We start from the raw sequence: 18,612 nt of genomic DNA on the forward strand, positions 1-18,612 counted from the left end.
TGAATGCTTTTCTTTATTCATTCATGGGATGTGTCCCTTGATGGTAAGGCTTGCATTTTTTTTCCATTTGGTGATGTTAGTACGTCGTCTTGTTGGACTGGAAATAATGGCTATGTTCCCATTCTCCAAGATGGAGAACGGGAACATTTCTGGCTGCAACAGGCTGCTTCTTTTTTGAGGTATTTTAGGTGTTGGAGGTGATTTCCTCGAATTCCAGGAACAGCAGTTACTATTTTATATGCTGTTGCATTGCTTTGGAACTTTGGAGAAAAAAATCAAAACAATGGCACTTTTAAATGAGAGAAGGACAGACAAAAGCAGCACATGGTCAGTGCAGGAGAGAGAGATACAGAAACACACACTGCTAACTGACACAGCAGTGAATTTGCACTGTTACTGCCTTTGCTGTTTGAATCCATGCATCATTGGACATCGAAATGCATCTAGGAAAACTTAAACAGCGAAATTCACAACTGATCTTGGAGGAACCTGTTTGGGAGAGGTCAGAGCACAGAAACAGACAAGTGAATAGTTTTAAGTATAGCCTTGCTGTAAGTCTGCAATAGTGAGTAGAGTGGATTCTTCTTGATTATATGTTTTATTGAGTTACGTCTCTGAAGTCATAAGTATTAAGTTAGCTTGGAGCAGTGTTTTGTAGAACAATAAGATGGTACTATTTTCTGGGTCTCTAGATTGGAAGAAGCAAAAATGGCCCTCAGTAGAGTGATATGCTATTCTTGTTGGAGTTTAGGGAGAGTTTACATGTTACTGAGCTTAATTCTGCAACAAATGACATTGGTTGTGCATCCTATCAGATCAAATGGATTGGTTGGAGTGACAGTGAGAGGCAAAGAAGAATTTATAAGCGCAAGGGGGTGTGATGGATGGCAGTTATAGGAAGGCAGAAAAGCCACAGATACAGTCACATAGATGAGTTAACTTTAGGAAAGGTATGATTCGGAGATGCCGGTGTTGGACTGGGGTGTACAAAGTTAAAAATCACACAACACCAGGTTATAGTCCAACAGGTTTAATTGGAAGCACACTAGCTTTCGGAGCGACGCTCCTTCATCAGGTGATCACCTGATGAAGGAGCGTCGCTCCGAAAGCTAGTGTGCTTCCAATTAAACCTGTTGGACTATAACCTGGTGTTGTGTGATTTTTAAATTAGGAAAGGTAAGAGAGTTCTGGAGTCTTTTGTGGCTATCCCCATTTCAAACAAGTATGCAGATTTGGAAAATGTAGGGGGAGCATTAGCACCAACAACGACATTTCTGGTATCGAGACTGGCTCTAATACAATGAAGGGTATATTGGGTTCTAAAAGATCAATTTGGATTGAGGCAGAGATAGACACTTCTGTGGCCAGCAGTGAAAAATCAGAATGGTGTGTTGCCTCCCTGGTGCCAGGATTAAGGATGTCTCAGAGAGGGTGCAGAATGTTCTCAAAGGGGAGAGGGACCAGCAGGAGGTCATTGTACACATTGGTACCACCCACATAGGAAGAGACAAGGATGTGGTTCTGAAGGGAGAGTATATAAAGTTAGGCAGGAATTCAAAAAGGAGATCCTCCCGGTGCAATGAGCTAGTGAGGGTAGGAATAGGAGGATACAGCAGATGAATGCGTGGCTGAGGAGCTGGTATATGGGAGAAGGATTAACATTTTTGGATCTTTGGAATTTCCTCTGGGGTAGAAGTGACCTGTACAAGAAGGATGGATTGCACCTGAATTGGAAGGGGACTAATGTACTGACAGGGAAATTTGCTAGAGCTGCTCGGGAGGATTTAAACGAGTAAGATGGGGAGGTTGGAACCCAGGGAGATAGTGAGGAAAAAGATCAATCTGAGACTGGTACAGTTGAGAAAACAAGTAAGTCAAACAGGCAGGGCAGGCAGGGACAAAGCAGAGAACATGGTAGGACTGATAAATTAAACTGCGTTTATTTCAATGCAAGGGACCTAACAGGGAAGGCAGATGAACTCAGGGCATGGTTAATAACATGGCACTGGCATATCATAGCAATTTCAGAAACATGGCTCAGGGACGGACAGGACTGGCAGCTTAATGTTCCAGGATACAAATGCTATAAGAAGGATAGAAAGGGAGGCAAGAGAGGAGAAGGAGTGGTACTTTTGATAAAGGATAATGTTACAGCTGTACCTAGGGAGGATATTCCTGGAAATACATCCAGGGAAGTTGATTGGGTGGAACTGAGATATAAGAAGGAAATGATCACCTTATTGGGATTGTGTTACAGACCCCCTAATAGTCAGTGGGAAATTGAGAAACAAATTTGTAAGGAGATCTCAGTTATCTGTAAGAATAATAGGGTGGTAATGGTAGGGGATTTTAACTTTCCAAACGTAGACTGGGACTGCTGTAGTGTTAAGGGTTTAGATGGAGAGGAATTTGTTAAGTGTGTACACGAACATTTTTTGATTCAGTATGTGGATGTACCAACTACAGAAGGTGCAAAACTTGACCTACTCTTGGGAAATAAGGCAGGGCAGGTGACTGAGGTGTCAGTGGGGGAGCACTTTGGAGCGAGCGACCATAATTCTATCAGTTTTAATAGTGATGGAAAAGGATAGATCAGATCTAAAAGTTGAAGCTTTAAGTTGGAGGAAGGATAATTTTGATGGTATTAGGCAAGAACTTTCAAAAGCTGATTGGGGGCAGATGTTCACAGGTAAAGGGATGGCTGGAAAATTGGAAGCCTTCAGATATGAGATAACGAGAGTCCAGAGACAGTATATTCCTGTCAGGGTGAAAGGAAAGGCTAGTAGGTGTAGGGAATGCTGGATGACTAAAAAAATTAAGGGTTTGGTTCATAAAAAAGGAAGCATATGCCAGGTATAGACAGGATAGATCAACTGAATCCTTAGAAGAGTATAAAGGAAGGAGGAGGATATTTAAGAAGGAAATCAGGAGGGCAAAAAGGGACATGAGATATCTTTGGCAAATAGGGTTAATGAGAATTCAAAGGGTTTTTACAAATACAGTAAAGACAAAAGGGTAACTAGGGAGAGAATAGGGCTCCTCAAAGATCAGCAAGGTGGCCTTTGAGTGGAGCCATAGAAAATGGGGGAGATACTAAATGAGAATTTTGCATCAGTGTTTACTGTGGAGAAGGACATGGAAGATATAGAATTTCGGGAAATAGATGGTAACATCTTGAAAAATGTCCATGTTACAGAGGAAGAAGTGCCAGATGTCTTGAAACACTTAAAGGTGGATAAATCCCTAGGACCTGATCAGATGTACCCTAGAACTCTGTGAGAACCTAGGTAAGTGATTTCTGGGCCCCTTGCTGAGATATTTGTATCATCGATAGTCACAGGTGAGGTGCTGGAAGACTGGAGGTTGGCTAACGTGGTACCACTATTTAAGAAAGGTGGTAAGAAGAAACCAGAGAACTATAGACCAGTGAGCCTGATGTCAGTGGTGGGGAAGTTATTGGAGGGAATCCTGAAGGATAGGATTTACATGTATCTGTAAAGGCAAGGACTAATTAGGGATAATCAACATAGCTTTGTGCATGGGAAATCATGTCTCACTAATTTGATAGAGATTTTTGAAGAAATAACAAAGATGATTGAAAACAGCAGAGTGGTAGACGTGATCTATGTGGGCTTCAGGAAGGTTCTCGACAAGGTTCCCCATGGGAGACTGGTTCACAAAGTTAGATCTTGTGAAATACAGGGAGAACTAGCCATTTGGATACCGAACTGGCTTTATGGTAGAAGACAGAGGGTGGTGGTGGTTTTCAGACTGGAGGCATGTGACCAATGGAGTGCCACAAGGATCAGTGCTGGGTCCACTACTTTTTGTCATTTATATAAATGAATTGGATGTAAACATAAGAGGTATAGTTAGTAAGTTTGCAGATGACAAATTGGAGGTGTAGTGGATAGCAAATAACGTTACCTCAGATTACAATGGGATCTTGATCAGATGGGCCAATCGGCTGAGGAGTGTCAGATGGAGTTTAATTTAGATAAATGTGAGATATTGTATTTTGGAAAAGCAAATCTTAGCAGGACTTATGCACTTAATGGTAAGGTCCTAGGGAGTGTTACTGAACAAGGAGACCTTGGAGTGCAGGTTCACAGTTCCTTGAAAGTGGAATTGCAGGTAGATGGAATAGATTAGATTCGATTCCCTACAATGTGGAAAGAGGCCACTTGGGCTAATAAGTCCACACCAACCATCTGAAGAGTAACCCACTCAGACCCATTCCCCTACATTTACCCCTGACTAATGGACCTAACACCATGGGGCCATTTAGCATGACCAATTCATCTGCACATCTTTGGATTGTGGAAGGAAACCCATACAAAGGGACAATGTGCAAACTCCACACAGACAGTGGCCCAAGTCTGGAATCAAACCCAAGTCCCTAGCACTGTGAAGCTGCAGTGCTAACCACTGAGCCACCATGCCACCCCAAAGGTAGTGAAGAAGTCTTTTGGTATACTTTCATTTATTGGTCAGAATTTTGAATATAGAAGGTGGGAGGACATGTTGCGGCTGTACAGGACATCGGTTAGGCCACTTTTGGAATATTGTGTGCAGTTCTGGTCTCTTTCCTATTCAGAAGGATGTTGTAAAACTTAAACTGAATTGAATTAAATTGAATTTAACAAAGCACACATCAGACCACTAGGTATGGTTAATTTATTAAAATTATTCATTGGTTGAACTTCAAAAATTGAATGAGCGGTTGAACTCTTCCCATCTTCCGATTCCAACTGCCCACATGGGACTCATATTCTCATACTGTCATACCCACTCCAACTATCTCATTTTCCTCCAATCATGTATCTCAAGAAACAGGGTGCTTGCCATTTTAGTGGTCAGCCTGCTTTTTGCTCGGACATTCTGTCTGTGCTTTTTGCAGCCATACAGTTTTTACTTATTATTTTCCACTCAAGTAACTTGCACAATATACATTCAACTGCAAACACTTTGTTTGAACACAATCAAGACTTCTTCCATAACTGGGGCAATCTCATGAACGTGGATCCAATGTTGTAAATAATTATATGATTTCCCGAGTTCAGTATAAATGAGTGAGGCTTCATTATGGAGATGGGCACTGATGGAATGTAGTAGCAAGGTTTATGAGGACAGTACACTTATCGGTTCACAGAATTGCGAGAGGAGAGAAAGCACTCATAGCAATGGACAGGGACCAGAGGCAGATGCAAGTGTACAACTGGTAGCAGAGGAGGATTGTAAAACCGAATGTACCACTGTCTGATTACAATCCGCCATGTTGTATGGTTATCAGTTCCTTCCTTCAGTAGAATGAGTGTGTGGAACACATGATCAGATAAAATTATATTTTATTAGGAATAGACCATCAGAGTGATCTCATCTTTGGTGCACCCAGAACAGTTTGATGATCATCTTCAAGTGCTAGACTCAGCCAATTGTAGAGACAATTGTTGGTACTGACTCTTACACTTGTGGAGGGGCATCAGGCAACGGTGTGCCCCACACCCAGAAAGAGATTTTCAATCTCCAGGCTCTATAATGATACTTTTACATTGAGTCTCCTCCAAGGTGGCATAGCCTGATGATATATTTCTTCTCTCAATTATGACATGCAGCATCTGTTTATGGAGTGGAGAAATCCTTAGACTTTCTTCCAGGAATTACCTGTCTTTAATCTGAAATAATCAAGATTTGGGAAATGGTTGCTTTGTGCTGAAGCTCTTGTCCCTCTGACAATCATCCATTCAATACATCAGGCCCAGTACACAAATCTGGCACCTGAAAATGCTTCCTGTTGTTAAATATGCAGGTTTAGCTTGGTAGTGCATTAATGGGAACAGGCAGGCACTGACAGCTTGAATCCTTGGGAAACCTGCAGTGAAAGTCCAGGTTTTTTGGATTGGTTGCTACAGTCCACTATAAATTCAATGAATTGCTCAGCTCATTTGAACATTGTATCATTAGACATGTTATTGCAATAATGGGTTGCAGGTTGGTTGATTCCACATAGGTTATTATGTGGTGCCTCAGTAGATTCACTATATGGATACACTGGTGGTCATCTTTTAAGATTCTGTAGACCCTGGATAGGAGGGTAGACAATGTAAACTCACCATTACAAAAAGAAGACAGGGAATATAGATGGGTTAGCCTGGCATTGGTAATGAGAGAAATTCTAATGTTCACTATAAAAGATTTTTACGCAAAGCACTTGGAAACCTGTGATTGGAACAGGCAGCGCCAGCTTGGATTTATGAAGGGAAGTCATATTTGCAAATGTACAGGAATGTTTTGAGGATGTAACTCACAGAGTTGATAAGGGGAGCAAGTGGATGTGGTTTACCTGGACATTCAGGGGTTTGATAAGATCCCACATAAGAAATTAGCATGTAAAACTAAAGCACATGGGATTGGGAATAATGTACTGAATATATAAAGAACTGGTTGGCATAGAGGAAATAAAGACCTGAAAAAATGGGTCTTTTTTCAAGTTGCAGGCAGTGACTAGCAAGGGTCTGTGCTTGGACCATAGCTATTCACAACACAAATTAATGATTTAGATGAGGGTACTAAATGTGATCTCTCCAAGTTTGCAAATAACACAAAGTTGGGTGGAAAGTCAAACTGTGGGAAGGATGTAGAGATGCATCATTGTGATTTTGATAAGTTGAGTGAGTCAGTTTTTGAAAATAAGAAATTTCTGATGAAATAACATATGATGAAACCAGTAACAATTTTCTTGTGACGTCTACTAATGGAATTTTCAATTCCAGGAAAATGCAAGAGATTTGTGATACTGATCTCCACTCTTTTGAAAGAGTTCTAAGTAAGAGCAGCTACATAAATTAAGCGTAAGTGGGTATCTCTTCAAAGAAACTGACAGGACAGAATAAATTTGATAGTGAGCTGGAAACTGCATAGTCTGCCTGCTGTTTCTCAACTAAGGTAAACTTTACCAAACGACCTTGACAATTAGACCCTGCCAACTTGGTGTTATGCAAATTATTTGAAACATTAAGCCCAATGAACTTCAATTCTAATCAAGAAAATCATATTTCAAACATATAGGCTTAAATCTCATCATTCCTTCAATCTGGTTTTGGTCTGTGCACCTGATTTGTTAGTTGGGGATAAATGTATAATATTGCAGAAAAATGTCAAGAAAAATTCTCTCCATAGATTTTATATTTTGCGCTCAGAGTTTAATTTAATTTCACTATTGTCAAATATTATCATGTCCACGTTTAGGGAGATGAGATCGCTCATCTGCCTGATTGACTATTCTGTTTATGGAGTGTATTACTTGGAGTTAGATGTGAGTTGGCTTCCTCAGCGCGCTGTGGGATGTCTGTTTTCAGCTGTTAACCTCACTTTTATAAGAGGCCTTATGTGTCTATAGGTCCTTTTTCATTACTTCAAATAATTATTCCACAAGCCTTCTGTCAATGGAGAATTAACCTTAAGCAATTTATAGCAAAATAAACTTACAGCAGTAATCTGTTCCTTTATTCATTTCAAGCTGAATATAGATATAGATGGATAAAGTATATGACTAACTTCCAACAAGTCAAATAGATTTCAGGTCCCAAACATTCATCTGAAAATGTTTTATTCTATTTTTAAATGTAAGTAAGTTGATTGAGCAAGGAGTGATCTCAGAACTCAATTAAAACAACTGAATGCTTTCAGGAAGTGGAGGGTGCCAGCAAGGCACTATGGAAAAGGTAGAAAACAACAATGTTGAGGGATACTGATGCCATGCTGAGAGAAGCAGACAAATCACAAAAGGCTACTAAAGACAGTGTGAAGTATAAATCAAGGTACATGCTCTCACTGACATTAATTGACTTTTCTAAACTACACAAAACACAGAGAAAAATAAACTTCCTTTTGCTGTGTGCTCTGTCCCAGCTCTGCTTTAACATGCACCTGACTTGAGTTTTGTCCAGAAATAAGATTGAAAATCTAATTACAGGTCTTTCTACCATAAATCATGTTTCATTAACGTGAATTTGCTGTAATGCAATTGACAAATTGGGAACACCGTTTCTGAAGTGTGAACTTTTAAAATGTGTGTTGGCTGTAATGCGATTATTTGCCAACACTTTAAGTGTTATTACTAAAGCGTGACTTTTCTATAATGTAGGGTTGCACAAGAACGCAACTATCGTGATATAGAAGAGCTACATGTATATTCTGGACATTTGAAATATGGTTTTCTTGATTAGAAGCCCATTGACCAATTCTTACAGGGTGAAGGGTTTGTTAATTGTTGGTGAGTCAGTTTCTTCGCTGCAAATCTTTGACAATTGCAATCTATCCTTGAGACAGCAGGATCCAGTTCATCCCTTTGGGAACACAATTTCCAAACAACACCTACACTAATTTCTGGGATGTGGCTATTAGTGACTAAGCCAGCTTTTATTTCCCATTCCTAATTGCCCTGGGGAAGGTGGTTATGAGCTGAATTGTTGAGCCATGGCAGTTCTTGTGATGTAGAGGCAGGGAGTTCCCAATTTTGAACCAGCTGCAGTGAAGGAATTGTAATATATTTGCAAATCAGGATGGAGTGTGACTTGGAAGTGCATTTGCAGATGGTGGTATTCCCATGAATCTGCTGCCTTTGTCCTTCAGGTGGCAAAGTTTACCAATTTAAAAGGGTCTGTTAAAGGAGGCTGCAATGCATCTTGTAGATGTTACAGATTGCTGCCGTGGTGTGTTTGTGGTGAAGTGAGTGAAAGTTGAAGGTGGTGGATGGAATGTCAGTCAAGCGAGATGCTTTGTCTTGGGTGTTGTCAAGCTGCTTGAGGACTGTTGAAACTACACAGCCAAATGAACGGTATTCTGTCACACTCTTGACTTGTGTCTTGCAGATGGTGGACAGGCTTTGGGAATATGGGAAGTGATCTCTTTTTACACCACAGAATTTGTAGCCTCTGATCTGCTCTTGTAGCCTAAAGAGACTGTCTATTCTCAAGTGTCCAAGACCTTGCAACAACAATAACACATGTATATGTAACATACTTTGTTGAAACTGAATTATCTATAACTACAAACATATTAAGGGAAAATACTGTGAATGCTGGAGATCTGAAATAAAAAAACAAAGTGCTGCAAAAACTCAGTCGGTCTGTCAGCATTGCTGGAGAAAGAGCTAATATTTCGAGTCCAATGATTCTTCTTTGATTCTCAGGCCTGCTGAGTATCTCCAGCACTTTCTACCTTTTAAATATATCTTATCACACTATTTGCTCGAGCTATTACTTGGTGACAAGATTGATGAATATTTTTAAAGTTTTCAATTTTTTTCCCCCCTCCCATGATATTTCTAGAACTTAATTGTATACTAACAGTTACAACTCATTAATAATATATTAATCTTAATTACACTTCCTTCCATCTAATGTCAAGAAGAAATCTATTCCATCCTCCTAGAACCTTTGTCTGTCACATTTATCTAATAATGCCTCCAGAGCTTCCAAAATGTCTTCCCATTTCCTCAAATAGTTGATTGGGTCTTTGGAGGTGTCTGTTCCATTATCTGCTCTCTCTGCTGAATATTTTCAGCATGTTTTAAAAGATTCTGATTTCTAATAATCACAACTATTTCCTTTTGCTCATTTTCTTCTCCTTTAATAGGAAGTTAATATTTTTATGACCATAAATTATCTTTTTGCCATATTCCTTTCTTTGCAACAAATAGTGCTGATTAACATTAATCTGCCCAGGCATTATTGAAGCCCGACAGATTCAAAGTCATGGGTGGTTGCTGCGACTCATTTTGTAGCGTGCTCATCTCTGAATTAAAAGCTCGTGAGTTCAAATCACATTTGTTGTGATTCATGCATCAACCCAAACTTGAGCAATTAAACCTCCGACAGATCCTCAGCTATCACCCTCTCTCAGCTGATGATTAAACACTCCTCCACATTGAATATCAATTCCACATATATTTGGTTTTCTTCTCCTCATCCAACAAATCTTCAGGTCAAGTGGTGAGTCATTGCTGCACTTTGGCAAATAATCTAGTGAACTGAACACCCTCCCATATGGAGATAGACTATACTATTCCAACAATGTGTGAACATTCCTGTTTCCCAAACCAATCATTCTTTGGGAAAATTCATATCACATAAATTGATTATATTTAAATTTCAGAAGCAAGGAACTGGTATATCAACCTCTTGTGCCAGGCAGTATATTTAGTGATTTTATTGCAAGATCACACATTCTTTTTAAATAGTTTGCAAAAACTTCTTAATTACTATGTAAATTTTCAATGTATCATACTTTTTAGTTATTGTGCATATATTTAACAATGCTAAGTTTTCTGTTCAGCAGTTGTGATAATATTTTTTGCTTTGTACTGAAAAATATAACAATGCTCGAATACTGATTACCCGACTTCCAAAGTTATCTACTTTTATCCAACTAAGAGTACAAACTGTACATTATGTTGATGCACTGAGCTTCGACGCCTGTGTTATCTCACTGGATATTTACAGTAGTAGCTTTAACAGTATATTACCAATTATATTAAATGTACAAGAACAGATCAATTCTTGTAAATCATCTTTGCACTTTCCATTTTCATATAGATTTGGATTCTACTTGCTGCTGTGTTCACTATTGGTCAGAAAGGTAATTGGAAACTTCAATCAAATTATTGTCTGGATCTCTGAAGTAAACTGAAGTGATAGGACCCACAGCACCAGTTCGTTCAATAGGACCTTCTTCAATGTGAACACCACATGTCTGTTAACAAAATATCAAGAATCACTGGGAGTCATAATTATCTTCATAAAGCATTTTAAAACAATGCCAAGCTTGGAAAATCATTATTAAATTTGCTCATTAAATAAATTTACATCTCACTTCCCTTAAACTTGAATTCAATTTGATAAATGACAAGCAGAAGTGAGAATAGTGGAAATAGGCTTAATCTTGTAAAATTACAACTAGGGAAGTATATTTAAAAAGTTTCCAAAACAAAACTTAATGATGCTGGATTAAAATTACCCAGAATTCCTGCTTGTATTGGGTCTCTGAAATATTTCATTATCACATGATTTTCATAATGAGAGGTTTCCACAGTGGCAGAGCAGTAAAATGATGAATTTTACACTGGGTTATTCATAATGTTATTATGGAGAAAGCAGAAAAATGTTTCAAATAAATTCTGGGTGCAATTTCATTTCGGATGCTTCGTTTCCTACTGCCAACCCTTCATTAAGAACTTTGTTAACAAGCATACAGACAGGTGTTAACAAACAAAAAAAAGTTCTAATTCAAAACAGAGATTTGTTGTTTGCTTTACAATTTTAGAATCCCCAGACAATCCACTATAAAGACATTAAATGTATGAACTGTAGCTCTTGGTAAAGGGAAATGTATAATACAGTAATTCAAAATTTTAAAGCATCTCCTAGACATTTTCAATGATCATCAAGTTCTCCTATGTAAAAACAGTTTGCTTTATTCACATTGAATATTGTTTGACTAACCTTAAGATGTTCAATTACTTTATTGACTGGTGTTTTTGTGATCAAACAGACATCTATGGATCCTGCTGTTGGCTTGTGTGCCTTTGGCTCAAATTCTTTCCCAACTTCGTGCAGATTGAATTTCTGATTCCCAAAGGAAAGTGCTTTGCGGTTGCCCTGTTTTAAGAGATCCACCATCATAAAAACATTTATTAGCAATATCGAAAACATTTTTTTCAGCAAAGGTGTCAATGGTTCAGTGAACTTGTTCAGAAGAGTCTTTAGACTGGAAACAGTAATTCTGATTCTCTCTCCACAGATGTTTCCAGAACAGTTAAGTTTCTCCAGCATTGTTTTTTAGTTCAGACTTCCAGCATCTACAGTATTTTGCTAACTTGTGGGATACAAATCCTAGTCATGTGTACTTTTGACATATCATTAGTCATTACAGATTGAGCATAGTCATCTCTGTGAAGGAGAAGTAATCACAGGTGATCTTAAAACCGTGACCTATTGGCTATAATTCACAAATATATTCTTGTCGGCTGCACCAGGACACAACTGATTTCCTCTCACCTGGACATGTAAATATTCAACAGCATGGTCTTATATGCAATACTGCCTTTCCTGGCTGATTGCTCACATTATTAAAAATCCCTTCAGTTTCTGTTATTCTGCACATAAGGTTAATGACACTATGGCCAATGGATCCACAGCAGGGGTTATTGTTGTTGTGACTGTGGTACTACAAAGATGCAGCAAAATGAAGGATGAGCAATTTCACAAGCAAACCTAGTACTGGTAGCAACCTGCAACAGCTGCCAAAAGCCTCCACTTGACCTTACATCTGAAGGTCCCTTCAGGGTGCAAAGAAGGAACAAGATGCAAAATCGCTATCAGCCTCAATACCATTTCCCCCAGAGGAGCTAGGTGCATTGCTGCTACAACTTGAGGAAATCTAAGGACACAGTCACAATACCATGCTAACTAGTGGAGTGGGACTTGTGACCTGAATCCATAGGTGGCCAACAAGATGTGGAATCTCTCAATTCTTTACCCACAAGTATAAGAAGGCTGTACCTGATGCCATTTTTGCCATATCACACCACCTCTTGTCATATTCCTGTGACAAGATTAGTGTGCAGTCCAAACAATAGGTTTTGCTAACATAGTTTGATTCCCTCAGGTGAAGAGCACTATAGGATATATTTTGTGTTGAGTGTCTCATTTCATAACAAAGCGGACTTCATGAACAGAAAAGGATTCCAGTCCATCAATGTGAAAGCCATCTGTCATCACTGGTACCACATCTTAGAAGTTTGCATAAGGTACCATGGAAGGTGCAAAAATGCTTATACCCTTAAGACAGAGATATTATTTCTGGCCTGCCTTACAAGGGTAATTACTGGGACACTTCCAATTCAGGAAGTCATTAATTATAGGTCGTTCTGCTATAACAGGGTAGTTGCATTCCTTTGCAACCAAGCAGTGTGGAAAAACGCGCTATGGAAAACGCTATGGAAAATCGCTACATTAATTCATTAGAAAGTTTGTGTTATTCAAACAGCATTCACAATTCATTGATTGTATTGACAAAACATGCATTACACCAGAACGACCTGTACACAACTTTCTTACTGCGGCAAACTCAAGATGCAAAGCAGTTTACTCTTCCACTGGAATCATTGTGAAGCAGACAATAAGCTTCGGAAGATGAGGTTTCCATATTTGGATTGGTCTGGAAGAGGAAGGCTTTGCAGTACTCTCCACACAGAATGAATCACATGATCCTGGGATGTTGGTTTTCTGCACAACTGGAGCTGGCAAAGACGGTCGCAATGGATACTAAAGAAGTGGGAGAGTGGTAGCACAATTATGAGGAGGAAGATGAGCACAAGAACCATGATATATTTAGTATGATGGAACAGTGCAAACATACGGCAATCATCCCATAATGCTGGGTGAGGAAAGTTACTTTGCCAGTGTTTTCAAAGGCAGGTGAACTTTTGATTGTTCCATTTTAATTACAAATTACAGCATGATTTTAGTTTTAATCACTTGTGGGATGTGGCCATCGCTGGCTGGCCAGCATTGATTGCCCTTCCCTAGTTACCCTTGAGAAGATGATGGTGAGCTGCCTTCTTGAACCACTGCTGTCCAGGTGATGTAGGTTGACCCATAATACTATTAGGGAAGTAATTCAAGGATTTTGACCCAGTGACAGTGAAGGAATGGCGATATATTTCCAAGTCAGGATGGTGAGTGGCTTGGAGGGGATTTTTGCTATTGAGTATTGGTATTTGACGGAATATTTGTGGATATAGTGGCAATCAAACATGCTGCTTTGTCCTGGAAGGTATCAAGATTCTTGGATGTTGTTGGAGTTACACTCATCTGGACAAGTTGGGGGTATTCCATGCTCCTGAATTATGCCTTGTAGATGGTAGACAGACTTCGAGGAGTAAGGCGGCGAGTTACTTTCAGCACATTCCTACCTGCTCTTGTAGCCACTGTATTTATATAGCTAGTCCAGTTCAGTTTGGTCAATGGTAATCCTGAGGATGTTGACAGTGATGGATTCAGTGATTGCAATGCCATTGAATGTCATGGAGTGGTGGTAAAATGTCTCTTATTGAAGATGGTCATTGCCCGACATTTCTGTGACATGAATAATACTCAACACGTTTCATTTCAAGCCTGGATATTGTCCAGGTCTTGCTTCATTTGGGCATGGACTGCTTCAGTATTTGAGGATTTGTGAACGGTGGTGGATACTGTGAAGTCATCAGTGAACATCCCCACCTCTGACCTTACGATGGAAGGAAGGTCATTGATGAGACAGCTGAAGATGGTTGGGCTGAGGACACCATTCTGAGGAACTCCTGGAAAGATGTCCCAGAACTGAAATGACTGACCTCCAAAAACAACAGCTATCTTCCTATTTACAGGTATGACTCTAACCAGAAGTAAGTGCTCCCCTAATTCCCACTGACTCCAGTTTTGCCTGGGATCTTTAATGCCACACTTGGTCAAATGCAGCCTTGATGTCAGGGACTGCCACTCTCATCTCACCTCTGGAATTCCGTTTCTTTGTCCATGTTTGAACAAATGCTGTAATAAGATCAGGAGCTGAGTGGTCCTGGCGGAACCCAGACTGGGCATCATGAACAGGTTATTGCTGAGCAAAAGCTGCTTGATAGCACTGTTAATGACACCTTCCATCACTTTATTGATGATTGAAGGTAGAGTGATGGGACAGTAATTGGTTGAATTGGATTTGTCCTGCCTACAGGACTAGCTGGGCAATTTTCCACATTGCTGGATAGATGTCACTGTTGTAGATGTACTGAAACAGATTAGCTAGGAGTGTAGCAGGTTCCTCAGCACAAATCTTCAGTGTTACTGCCAGAATATTGTCAGAGGCCATAGCTTTTTCAGTACCCAATATCTCCAATTGTTTCTTCATTTTGAGCGGAGTGAACCAGATTGGCAGAAGGCTAGCACCTGTGATTTTGGGGACCACTGGAGGAGGCTGAGATGGATCAATCACTCAGCATTTCTAGCTGCAGATTATTGTGATTGCTTTATCCTTATATTTTACACCAATGTGATAGACTCCCCTATCATTGAGGGTGAGGAACCTCTTCCACTAAATTGTTTAACTGTCCACCATCATTCACAATTGTATGTGGCAAACACGAGGAGTAGGACTTTGAACTATTTTCTTCATTGTCTGCCATTTTTCCTGAACTGTCCTTTGTGCTCAATCCTATTCCAGCCAACCCTACCCTTATTCCTCTATATATCATTATTTCAGTTTAATACACTCATTTCTGTCACTAGGTTGTCACGCTCGAACTGAATGCTAAATCCTGTCATTTTACAACTATTGTTTCTTCGGGTATTTATTAAACCTGCCTCATTATACATTAAGAGATCAAAAATAGCCTGATCCCTGATTGAATCCACAACCCAATTCTAGGAAACTGTCTCAAATACATTAATTTTTCTGCATGATTATCTCAATCTACATGAAGATTAAAGTCACGGATGATTGCCTTTTTTTATATGCTCTCATTATCTCATGAATTATTCTCTGTCCTACTGCACAGCTACTGTTGGGGAGATGGAGACCAGCAGACTACTTCCACTGGAGTCTTCTTTTTTTTTTAAACTCTATCCAAATGAATTCTACATTCGTAGATCCATGATTTCTTGCTAATGTAGTTATTCCATCTTGTATTAACAAATACAATACATTTTCAAAGGACTGAGTGAACACTGTTGGAAAAATCTCCCTTAAATATGGAAAAGGTTTTCAATTCTGGATGCATTTGAATTTTTGAACTGATTTAAATGTGAGTTTAGCATTTGAGAAAGGAAGTAAACCATCTCAATATGAAGCAGACATATGCAATTATTTCCTTTTGTGACCAAGAAAAAGAATATAAGATCAGAGAGGATGTGCTAGAACTGAATGAATCATTAGGAGAATGTGAGGACTGCAGATGCTGGAGATCAGGTGCGAGAGTGTGGTGCTGGAAAAGCACAGCAGGGGAGGCAGCATCCAAGAAGCAGCAATGAGGCTCATTCCTGTTGAAGGGCTTATGCCCGAAATGTCAATTGTCCTACTCCTTGGATGTTGCCTGACCTGCTGTGCTTTTCCAGCACCACACTCTCAACTCTGAATGAATTATTAGTTAGGCCAGAGCTTGAACTGTGTGCAGGTCACCTCATTATAGGAAGGATGTCTTTGCACTTGAGAAGGAACAGAGGACATTTAGAAGGTTTTTGCCAGGACTGAAACACTGTAGCTATGCAGAAAGATTATATAGACTGCATTTCTTCGCCTTGGAACAGAGGAGGCTGAGGACAGATTTGATTTCAATGTATAAAATTGACCTGGACACAATGGAGGGGAGGGCTTAGTTACTTTAGTAAATCGATCAGTAACTAGAGGTCTAAATTTAAACTAATTAGTCAAAACATTAGAGCAGGGAGGAGCAAAAAATAATGTGTCACACAGACAGTGATAGAGGTTTGGAATTCAGTCCCTAAGAGGGTAATGGGGTAGAAACCCTTGGCTCATTTAAGAGATGTCTCAAAACGTACCTCAAATGCTGTAGTATGTAGGGCTGTGCATCAAATGCTGAGAAGTTTGACTACACGGAGTGTCTTATTTTTCAGCCAGTGCAGACAAAATCAGTCAAATGGCCTTTTTCTATGCCTTAAACTTTCAATAATTGTATAAATATAGCTTTACCTTGAAAGTGGTAACTTCCATGCCTAAAGTTTGGGAGTAGAATGCCACAGTATCTTCAATGCTCTTTACAGTCAGAACAATGTGATCCAATCCTGCGATCTGGATTGGCGAGGAAGTATTCTTCAATCTGAACTGAATCAAACTCTACACAGGACATGAACATTGAAAAGAAATGTAGAAAATTATAGTAAAGCATCACTTCAGTGTGCCATTTCCCATATAAAGTACAGAGAATATGTACAGTCACGACAATCAATTACTCTAAATACCTTTGCAACAATGTACTCTGAAGAATTATTCTACTCTCAGAATTCCTGTGCCCAAGCTTGTTAAGGGAGACAGTAGCTATGAAGCAGGGAACCAAGTTTTGAATCCCAGTGTGGATTTTGCAAGTTCATTATAGATCTAACTATCTAACAATGAAACAAAGCTAAAACAATGAAACATCATCTAATTAAACACTTTCCCGAAAACGTGCACTAACAACTGCAGATGGATTTCTAATCCTAGTGAAGAAAAAAACTATTGTATATTGTACAATTTATGTCAAAGGAATTTTTAAAGATGAGACAACTTTCTTGTCATTGGAAAATGTTTCTCTTTATTTACTCCATCAAAACTCTTCATGTGATTCAGACGTCTATTCTTCAAACTCTTCCATTCATTCTCCCTTTCAAATCTCTGCTATCTGGTAAGTCACTCTGCACCTTCTTTAAGCCCTTGACAGCTTTCCTATTACTGTAATATGACACCTATAATTGCCCAATCCTCTAGCTAGTGAGTTATAAAGAATTAACGTTGCTTCTTTGTTTCTATAACTAGGATGTGTGCTGCCCAGACTCCCTCCCAACCCACTTCCAAACTTGGCATTAGACTTGGATAGCCACTGATGGACACTCAATCCCGGGTCAGATTATTCTGCTGCCGACACTGCGTTGTTCCGGAGACGAACGTCAGTTGTGAAGAGCTCGGGAAAAGCACACGGACAAGAATATAATTCCTTTATGCCCCATGTTTTGTTTAGTATAAAGGTGAAATGAATTTACCTGCCGGTAAACACCACGACAACGGTAGCCTGTAAAAAACAAACTCTTTAAAAGCGCCATGTTGCTTAAAGTACTGGAACTTGCAGCTACTTCCTGAAGTGGAACTGACTCCACTTCCTCTCAAGTGTAGTCTGCTTTGGGCAGTGCGAAGTACAAAGGCGCACCTTTCATTTCGCCACCTTTGTGCTGAACAGAGCAGTCAAGGAAAACATTTCAGCTACTGATGTGAATGAGACTTTCACAAATCCCTTTGTTTCGTCAATTACAACAGTAAACCTTACTCCTTCACAAACCCCTTTGTTCCATCAGTCCTACCGGACCCACACAATTAGAGCATTTTAAATAAACGAAATTAAGGGAAGCTCAGAATTAACCTAAACAAAACAAATTCTATTTTTGGTCTTTGATAGCCTGACGTAAATGACTTTGGATCATATAAACCTTTATAAGGTCATCCCTCAGCCTCTACTCACCGGGGGTGGGATGTCCCAGGCTGTCCAGCCTTATAACTCAAATATTCCAGTTCTGGATAACATGTTTATAAGCCATTTCTTTGCACTTTTTCCAGGTTAATAACATCCTTCCTATAGCAGGGTGACTAGAATTTGCATGTACTACTCCAAATGTGGCCTTAGCAATATCCTGCACAGTTGTTAACTCCTGTACTGAATGCACTGGCCAGTGATGGCAGCATGCCATATGCCTTATCCTGCATGCTTGGTGATGCCACTTTCAAAGAACAATGTGCCTGCATCCCAACTCTCTCTGTTTGACAACACTCTCCAGGACCTAACATTAACTGTTTAAATCCTGGGTAAAA

The 18,612-nt window shown here is 39.5% G+C and overlaps 1 protein-coding gene across 1 annotated transcript; it reads right to left on the reverse strand.

Moving 5' to 3' along the window:
* Positions 1-7,592: 7,592 nt before the first annotated feature.
* glod5 (glyoxalase domain containing 5) lies at positions 7,593-18,024 on the reverse strand. The gene is made up of 4 exons (XM_043704657.2): positions 17,793-18,024; positions 16,747-16,890; positions 11,505-11,660; positions 7,593-10,755 (listed from the first exon to the last, which is right to left on the reverse strand). Exons 1-4 carry the CDS (start codon positions 17,850-17,852, stop codon positions 10,627-10,629), a joined length of 489 nt encoding a protein of 162 aa, XP_043560592.1. The 5' UTR covers positions 17,853-18,024; the 3' UTR covers positions 7,593-10,626.
* Between the last annotated feature and the right edge of the window lie 588 nt (positions 18,025-18,612).

The sequence above is a fragment of the Chiloscyllium plagiosum genome, unplaced genomic scaffold (genome assembly GCF_037043375.1).
Source record: "Chiloscyllium plagiosum isolate Xiang-an unplaced genomic scaffold, Cpla_swu_hap1 HiC_scaffold_11, whole genome shotgun sequence".
Taxonomy (NCBI): Eukaryota; Metazoa; Chordata; class Chondrichthyes; order Orectolobiformes; family Hemiscylliidae; genus Chiloscyllium; species Chiloscyllium plagiosum.